The sequence below is a fragment of the Phoenix dactylifera genome, chromosome 8 (genome assembly GCF_051530095.1).
Source record: "Phoenix dactylifera cultivar Ajwa chromosome 8, Ajwa_hap1_PhDact_Kaust_v1.1, whole genome shotgun sequence".
Classification (NCBI taxonomy): domain Eukaryota; kingdom Viridiplantae; phylum Streptophyta; class Magnoliopsida; order Arecales; family Arecaceae; genus Phoenix; species Phoenix dactylifera.
Window position 1 is genome coordinate 22900451 of NC_143197.1, and position 12074 is coordinate 22912524.

At 37.9% G+C, this 12074-nt stretch overlaps 1 protein-coding gene and 1 long non-coding RNA gene across 2 annotated transcripts; one reads left to right on the forward strand and one right to left on the reverse strand.

Annotated features, from left to right (window-relative positions):
- Positions 1 to 439: 439 nt before the first annotated feature.
- On the forward strand, positions 440 to 2072 carry LOC103708014 (NADPH-dependent aldehyde reductase 1, chloroplastic). Its single transcript, XM_008792768.5, has 4 exons — positions 440 to 780; positions 880 to 1259; positions 1355 to 1713; positions 1832 to 2072. Exons 1-4 carry the CDS (start codon positions 490 to 492, stop codon positions 1852 to 1854), a joined length of 1053 nt encoding a protein of 350 aa, XP_008790990.1. The 5' UTR covers positions 440 to 489; the 3' UTR covers positions 1855 to 2072.
- A 3967-nt stretch (positions 2073 to 6039) lies between these two features.
- Positions 6040 to 6927, reverse strand: LOC120110615 (uncharacterized). The gene is made up of 3 exons (XR_016396237.1): positions 6619 to 6927; positions 6447 to 6511; positions 6040 to 6219 (listed from the first exon to the last, which is right to left on the reverse strand). It is a non-coding gene; the product is annotated as an uncharacterized LOC120110615 (long non-coding RNA).
- Positions 6928 to 12074: the final 5147 nt, after the last annotated feature.

The following is a 12074-nucleotide window of genomic DNA, read 5'->3' on the forward strand; positions in this document are numbered from 1 at the left end:
AGTCAAAATGAATTAAACGAGTTAAAGGTTTAAATCCAAACCCAACTTATTTAATAAAGAGGTCTAGACGGATTGACTTATTTACGACTCAAACTTACCAAACTTGCTTAAAATGGAAAAAAAGAAAAAAAAAAAGAAGACATAGGATAGGTATCTGGATTCATCACTATCTCGGCTTACCCGAGAGAGAGAGAGAGAGAGAGAGAGAGAGAGAGAGAGAGAGAGACCAAAAACCCTTTATGCAATGCACTCCACCGTTCATGATTCATGCTTATCGTGGTCCAGCGAGGCCCGCTCCCCCCTCCCGCACGCGACGCGTGCAGCGAGCGCCGGATGCAAAGGTCTCAACGACCACGTAAACCAGCTTCTCCTGCCACGTGTCTTGACACGTGTTAACACTGGCAATCCACTCCCTCTCCGTTTTAACCCCCTCCGCCTCTTCCTCCTCCTCTCCACCGCCACATCATTGCTTCTCTTCTTGCTCTTTGTATGCTCTTCTCCCTCACATCCAAAGCCACCCCAACCACAGTTCTGAGGTGTTTACTCCCCACCACCGCTGCCGCCACCAAGCTCTCCTTCTTTAAGAAACATCCACCTGTCCAACTTGTCTCAGCCTTCAAGCCTCGCCGGAGATCTTTTCGACCTTCTTTCGCCACCATGGCCTCAGGCGGCCAGCAGTTCCCTCCCCAAACCCAGGAGCGCCAGCCCGGCAAGGAGCATATCATGGAACCCACCCCTCAAGCCGTCCGCCATGACTACAAAGCGGCCAACAAGCTCCAAGTCCTCTTCTCCTCGCTTTCTCCCTCTCTTTTGAAACTTGAATCACCTTTCCTCACTCGGATTGAATCATTCTGACCGTGGCGGTGGCTTGGTGAGCAGGGAAAGGTGGCGCTGGTGACGGGAGGAGACTCCGGCATCGGTCGCGCCGTGTGCTACTGCTTCGCCATGGAGGGCGCGACCGTCGCGTTCACCTACGTCAAGTCGCAGGAGGTTAAGGATGCTGAGGACACCCTCCAGATGCTCCGGGGAATAAAGAAGGGAACCGACGCCAAGGACCCGATCGCCATCCCCGCCGACCTCGGTTTCGAACAGAATTGCCGCAAGGTGGTGGAGGAGGTGGCCGGCACGTATGGCCGCATCGACATCCTCGTCAACAACGCCGCCGAGCAGTCTATCAAGACCTGCATCACCGAGATCTCCGAGGAGCAGCTCGAGCGCGTCTTCCGGACCAACATCTTCTCCTATTTCCTTACAACCAAGTCTAACTTGACGAATTTCCTCTCTTTCATTATTCATTCTCGTCATCTTCATCGTCGTAGTTACCGATCATACTTGCTGGATTGGATCGATGCAGGTGTGCGGTGAAGTATATGAAGGAGGGAAGCTGCATCATCAACACGACGTCGGTGAACGCGTACAAAGGCAACGCCATGCTGCTTGACTACACGGCGACCAAGGGGGCCATCGTCGGGTTCACGAGGGGGCTGGCGCTGCAGCTGGCGGAGAAGGGGATACGCGTCAATGGTGTCGCGCCGGGGCCGGTGTGGACGCCGCTGATCCCGGCCTCCATGTCGGAGGAGATGGTGGCCAACTTCGGAAAGGAGGTGCCGCTGGGCCGCGCCGGGCAGCCGCACGAGATCGCGCCTTCCTACGTCTTCCTCGCCTGCTCCCAGGATTCCTCCTACATCACCGGCCAGGTCATCCACCCCAACGGTACGTACGTCGTCGACCAATTCTCGTTGCATGTATGCGTGTCTGCTGGTTAGAACTAATTAACGTTTGCTTCCTCGTTTATTTATAATTTTGTTGGGTTATCTTGTGGTTGATGCAGGTGGTACTGTTGTGAACGGCTGAAGGATTGGAGAATATAGTATGAAGTTCTGGTGTTGCTGGTGTTCTGGTTTTGATGGTCCGGGTGTTGGTAGTATATATGTCATGGTTTCATTTTGGGTGAGCATATATGGTACGTGTATTGTAGCAGCTGGTCATATATATAGATGGTGCTTTGATGTTCCATAGTCTGTACCTACAGATGGTTTGTCTATTGAATAAAAGTTAATGGCTACTGGCAATGGCACCCGCGCTTGGTAGCTGGTTTTGGTTGCAATGAAATGAAAGAGAAAAAAATGCCAATATTTTTTAGCATAAAGAAGAAGTGTTTTTGTTGGGTGAATTAGAGAGAACTTAATTACATCGATGTTGTGGCGTTCTGTCTATTCAAATAGCAAAATTCGAGCAGGGAAACGACTAAAGATAAATCATTTGGTGCGAGATCTTTTTGTAGCAGGTACCCATGACCGATCTTTGTGAAAGTTATCAATAATAATAATAATAATAATAATTAAAGAATATGACTGGTTTGTCGTCGTTGTGTATCTTTTCCGGAAAAGTTTGGAGTGAATTGTCTTTTTTTCAGAAGTTGAAATAAAAGCTTCGGTCTATAGGAATTTTGATGCATAATGTCTAGATGAAATTTATTTTTTCAAAAATTTTGGTTATTTGGAAATTTAAAATATTATTCTTAAAGTTTAATGAACTAAGTATAATTCGGAAAGTACGATGTTATTAAGATTTTTTTTTGACTGTAGATAGGAAAGTTTGATATAGATAAGAGAGTGAGTATGTTAAACGTCAGAATATTTATTAGTTTCTGAGTCATTTTTTTTGAAAATTATAAAATTTGCTGATTGATTGCAGTATTAAATTTATATCTTTCGTTTCAAAGTTTGATAAATAGAAGTTAGTTTTATTAAATAAAACTATTTTTTTTCAGTTGAATATTTTTTTTTAAAAAAGGTTGATACTATTTTATTATGATATTGAAGGTTGATTATTTTCAACATATTGAGTGCACCAAAAATATCACTATAATTTTTTCCAACATATTAAGTGCACCAAAAAGTGTCACTATAAATTTTAACCATAGGTTTTGTACCATCAGTTATATATGATATCATTTTTAATTTTGTTTTACATACAAATTTCACCCTCTTAGACAAAATAATAAAATAGTTTGATGCATGTGTATATAAGAGAGTATAATAATTTTTCAAATTGCATCAGAAGTTTATGCTGATTTTTTTTTTTTTTTTTTGTTGGCGGAAGCTTCTCATTGAGGGTCAAAAATAATTTGATATTCCTGTGCTATAAAAATGATTGGAGTGTCTGTTATTTTTAACCTAGAAATAAACATGCAACTATATTTAGATGGTAATGTATAGATTTAAATATTATCTAAAACATAGCTTTTAAATTTTATTTTATAACCGAGATTGCTATTATATAATTTTTGGAATTTTTATATTCATGTAATATCTAGATGCGGAAGATGTGGATAAGAACAATTTTTCTAAGAATATAAGTGGAAATAAAGTTTAATGATCATTAAATATCCATAAAAGTTCTGAATGTATTAAAAAGAATTATTTTTATATGTTTGTAGTTCATTCTAATAAAAATAATAACAATAGGGACTTTTTTTTTTGCAAATAACAATTTTGCCGAACTCTTCGACAAATCTGCCCTACAATATAATATATGGAGGTTTATTAAATATGATAGTTGTCAATATTTTTAAAGTTAAAAGCTGAAATGCACACACACATATATATAAATTTAGTGATTGCAAAAAAAAAAAAAAAGAGTTAAGATATGTTACTTCAAATTTTGTATCTCTAAATTTCTCTTGCAAACATATTTTTTTCTCATATTTGATTGCTCTAGAGGTCTAACAACAATATGTCCTATAACGTCTGTAAAACAAACAAATGATTTTAGAAAGACCATAAATTATTTGAAGGGGTATATAATTTTATGGTGTACGAATTTTATAACGATCATTATAATTTGTCAATGGAAGGTCACTAAAACCAACAAAATAATTTTTGAAAGGGTATACAATTGATGTCATTGCTGGCTTGTTCATCCAACGATTGAAGTAGATTATATATTGATGGATAGTTGCTCCAATTTTTTTTTAATTCAAATCTATGTTAAATTTTTTGAATAAATAAATATATATTTCCTTTTGTAAACTGGTTTTTAAATTGTGCAGCATCTTATTTTCGAATGGATGCTTGAATAGAAGTGCCTGCATGTATAAAAATATATCAAAAATCTATAGCTCTTACACATACATAAAAAATATCAATAAAATATTATATATTATTTACGATAACCTGTTCATCAAGTAAAATGCAATTAACACTTATCAACTGATTCTCGATGTTGGGATTTATAGAATCTCATATTCTATAATTCTAGCAAGTCTAACTTTAATCTTCCACTCTGCTTTTGAAGTGATGGGTTCGATAATAAATCGTATTCCATTTTATTCAGCTAATTTATTTCAAAAAAAATGTTATGCACAAAAATTTTGGAAATTATGCAAAACAACAATATTAAAAAATTCATTACAATCCACTACATGGAAGAAACAAAACCTGAAGGTAAGCCGGGATTTTTTTTTTTATATACAGTATTTTTTGTATAGCCTTGAAGTGAAGCACATCATCCTCAATCAGATTTTTAAGTCCCTTGCGTGACATAACATGGAAAGATGCAACATAATGTTGGCCATGAGAAAATACTGGCCATATACACTACAAAAGAAGGAATAACTCCCGACGGTTTTTTTTGACTCTACCGACGCTTATAAGCGTCGGCGAATTCCCAGCCCACGCTTCACAAAGCGTGGGTCAGACGTCGGGCAGGTGGGCGCGTCAAAAAAGCGTCGTCGGTCTATCCCGACGCTTTTAAGCGTCGTTTTTTTTTATAAGACTCCGACGCTTATAAGCGTCGGCGAGAACGTTGGTCTATCCCGACGCTTTTAAGCGTCGTTTGTTTTATAAGACTCCGACGCTTATAAGCGTCGGGGAGAACGTTGGTTACTGTGGTGTTAGGCCGACGCTTAAAAGCGTCGTTAAAGGCGTGCCAATAGTTTACGTTCTGGTTGCTTTTTCCGACGCTTATAAGCGTCGGCATTAAATTTTTTTTTTAAAAAATTTTATGAAAGTAATTTTTAAATACTCTGTGTACATTAAATTCTCACAAAACTATAGAAACAAATACACTGAATCACATATATAACAAAATACGAGTCACAAACAAGAACTTTGATTACATTCATATTATCATATTTGGTTACATTGTACTTCAAAAACATTCTAAAAACATACAAGTCAAATTCCTACGTACACAATCTACAATATGTATCAAGGGTCGGCATCATCATCTCTACAATATTGTCATTAAGCTTGGGGCGAGCCCAGTCAACCAAGCTCTGCTCCTTGCTCGAGCGAGTCTTGTCCACAGACCGGAGTCTTCTTAAGCTCTGCTCCTTGCTCGGGCGAGTATTGTCATTAAACATTCTAAAAGATATTGAAAGAATTCTTGCAACTGCAACAACAAAAATTACCATTTATTGGGTTAGATTATATAATAATAGAAAGTGTGTGCTGCAAAACTACAATGAGCCTTGAGGAAGTAGGGTTCTAAGAGTCATAAAACATTAAGTAATCTCCACGAACGTAACATTCACAAATTCACATGCTAACCTGTCAGCTATAGTAAAACACTAGCTTGCAGAGTCATTAGATAATGCATAACCTTAAGCATTAAGAAGTTAATATCTGAGTCTTGCTAGCAGTTCTCCAGTATATGTAGGACCTTAACACATTGGGATGTTTGGTTGCTGAGTGCTTGAGAAAGAATTTGTATGGCCTGGAGAATAAAAACGTTAACAGACATCAAGAACTGTGTATGGTAAAATGTTGAAGAAAACAATATTAAACCAATGTAATTGGATACATTCAATGCATTAATACATCTTACTATGCACAGGACTTCGAAAATTATAGAAGTGCTCGGTCATGGCCAAGGAAAACCATCTGTAGTTTCAACTGTTACGCAACATGTTATATGGGAACATAGGGTGAGGTTCAATCTAAATATGCATCAAGAAACAATATGATCAATAATTTGAAAATGGTATCAAGTGATCCGTACGTACAAAGTCGTCCATAAATGCCAATTTGTAGTGATCCTGGGACAAGCTGGCAATCACAAAGCATAAGCCCTGCCTCCATGCCTGTTCCATTCAGAAAAAAGATTGATACAATCAGAAAATATAGAATATCTTGTCCACAGACCGGCGTCCTGTTAAGAGCTCAAGAAGGACAACCCCGAAGCTGTAGACATCACTCCTAGCTGTCAAGTGACCTGCTCATAGAATAAAATATGATTCAAAATGAACTCACAGCAATTAATTAGAAAAGCAAATGAATGGATGTTGCATTCCTAACAATGAAGGGAAGCGGAAGAAGGCACATAGGTTTTGATAGATTCTACTTATCATGTTGCTCAAAAAAGATCTCATGATCATCATACAAGATTAATCAAAGGAATCTCCAAAATTTTAAAAACATACAAGTCAAATTCCTAAGTACACAATCTACAATATGTATCAAGGGTCGGCATCATCATCTCTACGAGTAGATGAAGTATCATCAACCTACAAGAAAAAAAAATATTTTAGAAACTAAAAATACGAAAGTCATCACGCTCATACAAGAATACATTATAATTACATAAAATATTCAAATAGATTTAGTTATGTACCGGAGGAGCAAATCTCTGCAAAAAGGATGAAATATGGTCAAGCTGATCTTGCAAAGATTGTATCTTCAACTCTTGGCTCTGCTTCAACTCCTCCATATCGGTCCTATGACTCTGACTCATCTCCTCTATCCTTGTCTCATATGACTGCTTTATCTGTGCCATCTCTGCCTTCAGACTACAAACCTCTGCAGTGCTACTACCTTGTCTAGCATCTTGGGTATATCGGCTCACTGCAGACAACTGAGTGGGGGTAACTCCAACACCATAACCCCTCACTCGACCATAACGTTCTGGGCCCATTAATTCGGTATAGACTCGAGCCTCGACGCGACTGGCCGCATCGGATGATGATGACTCCCCGACACGCTCTGAAATAAGAGTTGTAGCTCTTTCCTATATATCTCTCAAAAAAAAATGTCACATTAATATTTAAAAAAATTTAAATTTTTTTTTAAAAAATATTCTGAACAAAGCAAAAATGAATACATACAACTATATCTCTCGACTCGTCCCGGACAAAGCTGCCATCTCGGTGAGTGTGGGTCATCTTATAAAACTCTACCTCACCAGGCTCCCTTCCATGCTCTACTATCTACACATACGGAAAGTATATTGGCAAACTATATATTATGATACGTGCTATATGTTAGTAAAATTTCAAATAGTTTCAAAAGAACTTACGAATTCATTTCTACGTCTCGCATAACTCTTCGAGCCTGAAGTATGAGGAACTGCTTGAGATGCTCGTGCAGCTCTGCCAATATTAGAATATGTCTGCCAAAATAAAAGCACACAGTATAATATGATTCAATGTATATATTTGCAATCTATATTAATAATAAATATAATATAAAATATTGAAACAATATACGTGACCTGTCCTTTTTCAGAAAACCAGTAGTGAACGAGCTCCCTCCACTGCTGAGGGTATACATCAGGAGGAGTCACACGAGCAACCTCCTCCTCTGTCATACCCTCGTGCTTGAAGTCCGTCTTCAATTTTGCTTTATATTCTTTCCATTTGCGGTTGAGGGACTTTAGCACCCAATCATGGCTCTCTGGAGGGAGTACAAACTTACCCTACAACAAGATACAGAATGTTATAATAATATAGAACCTCAAAAGTAATATTATGGTAGTAAGCAAATTAACACACAGGAGGGGTCAAATTAAAAAGAACAAATTCAATTCATTACCTGTATAAGTCTAAGAAGCTCAACCTTATACGAAGGAAGCATGTCATTCCACTTCGTATAGTTGAGCGGACACAGCTGACCCTTGCGTGCAACCGATCCTAAAAAGTTTGATAGAAGACTTCCAGCTCTATTGATGGGCTGCCCCAATTCGTTGCATCGGATGATGATCTTCTCACCCGGAGGAAGCTTCCACACATCCTTTGCTTGAGTGGGTCCCCGTCTCGTCCTCACCGTCCCTTGTTCATCTATTAAAATTAAATAAAATATGTCTTAAACAGTTGAAGACAAATATGAATATAAAATATGAACTTTAAATCGAATTACCCTGGATCCAGAGCTCATCCTCCGGGCAATCAGCAGGAGGCTCGCGCTGAGATCCTGACTCGTGCTGCTGATGCTCACATGGCTGCTGGGACTGTAGGGACTGATCAAAAGTAGATCTCACCTGAGAATGCTGGAACTCCACATCTCTAAATCGTCTCCCTCGGGGCATATTGTTACCTGGTATGCACAAAAAAGAATCAATATTTGGTTAAATGATAAATTTATACTAAATAAAGTTCCATTGCCATAGAGCCATCATCATCTTGCTAGAAATTTTAATGCTTTCATGGTCGTAAACATATTACTGCATGGTTGTAAGACTTGAAAAGAATGACATCAACTTTTGGTTGTTAGACTTGAAAAGAATGACTCAAATTGGACACGACATGCTACATTATAGATGTTCTTTTTGCTCTGAAAGAGACCACCAAGCTCAATTAATTGACACCACAGTTGGAGAGCATACAGAAATGATATCTGTATTCAAGATGAAGGATATAAATACAAACTAGCAAAGACAACAAAGGTAGCAACACACCAAATATAAATACAGACCAACCCCTTATACCATGCCCGCATCCCACTGAAACAAGAAGTTTGTATATACCATAGAACATATGTCCATAGCATTAGAATCCTTTCTTACAAAATGTGTCATGATACTTACTAAAAAAATATCCAACGGATAAAAGAAGTTGAGGTTAAACCTAAAATCCCTGCATGGAGGTAGTTCAAGCCTCATAAAAAAAGTTAGGAGCCTGCAAGTAATTTAAAGGAGGATCCTCAAGCAATTAAAATGGGGTATCAAATAACAAAAAAAAACTACCTATATTTAGGTTCTTTTTCATCAGTTTCCATCAAATGAAATTTATTCCTCAACATGACACATTGGGTTGGCGGCTTGCAGCAACCTGACTGGGAGGTGCAGCAAAGAAGAGAGCAGGTCTCAGTAATATGGATGGAATAAATGATCATGATTCCTTCAGTGATGCACTTTGAGGCGCGAATGGACTTTGAGATTAAGCTGTTAATGGAGTTGATGCTTCATAAAATCTTTGTGGTTGTCTTTGTTGCGATATAGCTCTTACAAAAGTGGAGTTGATGCTTGGCATCATGGTTCTTTTACACGGCATAGCTTATTGTGGCAAAACAGATGATAATTGAGCATCATCTCTAGTTTATATTCCCATTAGATAGGTCCATGAGGCTTATGGGTGACAAGCAAATGAATCAGATGCAAGCCAATTTAAATTTTTGTCAACTAAAACATGCTTCTGTTTATTAAATAGGTTAAAAATCTAAAGCCAAACCTAGCTTTTTCATAAAACAAGTTTAGAACTTGACCCAACTGCCATAACCTATTTAATAAATGAATCAAATCAAATTAAACAAGTTAAACAAATTTTAAATCGGTTGAATAGGTATCGAACAAGCTAAATGGATCTTAAGTGGGTTGGGTACCTAACTCAATTATTAAACAAGTCAGAATTCTAAATCTGAACCTAACCTTTTTTTAATAAACATGTCAAATAAATATGTTTGTTTATGATATGTATCGTTTCGTGCCAAATCTGAATCTATTTAAATTGCATCGATTGATCGTCGGGTTATAAATTGCTATCCCTAATTAGGTTGGAGCTATTTTACTGATTGATGCCAATTAAGGTGTTCTATTACAAAGACAATTCAGAAAGGCATTCTAAGTTTTATTTTGAAAATCAAAAAATTGGATTTACATGATAGAATTCAAAAAAGAAATAATGGGATCCAGTGCTCTAATGGTGATATAATTACAAGAAAAATAATATAAGACAAAGAATTTAAAATTTGTTTGCAAGTTGGCATATTATAAGAATATACAGTGATTATTATATCAAGATCACACTTTTTTTTTTCTTTTTTTGACATATTATCATGATCATATAGTGCAATATCTCAAGTTTCTTGGTGTTGTTGCCTATGAAAACAGATCACACGCCTAAGATTTCTTGACCTTTTATGACCTCTATAAAATACTATTTGAAGAGGCACAAGAGAATTATATATATATTTGTCTCTATTACAGATCGTCTAATTTCCTGAAGACGATATTGAGACTGACCTATTTCCTGTGAATTGAAACAAAAATTCTCCAAGTTATTTATCATGATCTTTAGCCTTCGGATGGGGCCAAAAAATTAAAAAAAAAAACACCTCTACCACTTAACAATTCACTATGAAGCCTAATTGCTACCACTAAAAAAAAGCATTCCACTTAAAAAAACACTCACCTGCAAGGGACTGATCCTTGCGTTGAAGAAATCCTGGGCCTCTCTGTAAGTTTGGTTCAATTCAGCACACGTAGAGGTTGAGCTAAGACACGCCTTGATCCGATCCCACTTTTGTGAGCCCTCCACTCTTTGTGGAAGCCTAAATATAGGTAGTTTTTTTTTGTTAGAACCTTAAATTGCAATAGAAACATGACAGACTAGTTTTAGGAAATACCTCGGGCGGAGGCGGGGCAGAGGCGGGCCTGGATCGATCGGGACTACCTCGAACAAATTAAAGAAGGAGAAAAACCCACGAACACCCGAACAACAGGAGGAGGAGAAGGAGGAGAACAAGCGAGACGAAATGAGAGGAGGGAGGAGGAGAAAACTACCTTGGGGTCGGTCAGTCGACACCGGAGAGGAGGGAGGTAGAGGTCGGACGGTCCGCGCTGGAGAGGAGGAAGATGGGGGCTAAGGCAGCGCCGGAGAGGAGGAAGATGGGGGCTAAGGCAGCGCCGGAGACGAGGAAGACGAAGGTTATAGGGCAGCGCCGGAGAGGAGAATGGGGGGCTCGGGAGAAGCTAGGGCAAGTATGGGGGCTCGGGTTCGGCCGCCGGGTTTTAAGGGGGCGTCGGCGACGCTTATAAGCGTCGTATTAGGCCGGAAAATACGACGACGCTAATAAGCGTCGTCTATTCCTAAGAATTGCCGACGCTAAATTAAAGCGTTGGCAAATGTATGAGCGGTGGAATTTTTTCCGACGCTTCATCCTAGCGTCGGTAAAAAAGCGTCGAGAAAGGCCCAGTTTCCTGTAGTGATATCTTGGTGCTAATGTGACTTCAGGTAATAATTTTTGCTTCAATTATTTTTGCAGTCAACTAGGTTATTACTAGTTAGTACAATTGCACATACCTGACCTTTGATTAATATTCCATAACAACATTATAGGAGCACCTATTTTGAATCTTAATTCATAATGTGGGGAGCAATTGAATTTTAAATAATCAAAAAATATAGTAGGACATCCTGATCAGCTGCATATGTGGATGTTTTGCATATTGTATCTGAACTTAAATATACCTTCCCTTTTGTTGGGATAAAAAGAAGTACATATCAATCTCGTCAACTATTTTTATCAGCAGGTGCAATGATAGCCCTCTCTTTCAAATATGTGGGGTTATTATAATTTATTTCAAAATTTTCATAAATTGTAGAAGCAACATGTAGAATATGATTGTTTTTAACTTTTAAAAGCAAGTCATCCGGAATTTTTATCCTAGTTCTTCTTCTTCTTCTTCCACTATAATGGTAGGTGCTTTTTCATCACCACTAAAAATGATAGTGTTATTTCGATGATTAACACAACCATTGAGGAAATATCAAATTAATAATATAGTTTAACGGGATACTTCACCAATGAATACGACACCCTCGATACATTCATGATATATTGAGAGAATGAGATCAAGACGTCTTCCAATGATTAACAACGAGATAAAATTTGTAGTAGAAAAGTGATAGAGAACTTTTAAATCTAATTTAGCAAAGTTTCAAGTGAAATATACTCTTAAGGGCAAAACAGTAATTTTTATTGTTAAGGGTATGTAGCTCTACTGTGACATACATTCAAAATTACTTGAAATATATATGTTTCATTGATTATATGAATTAGTCTAACCTTAAGATG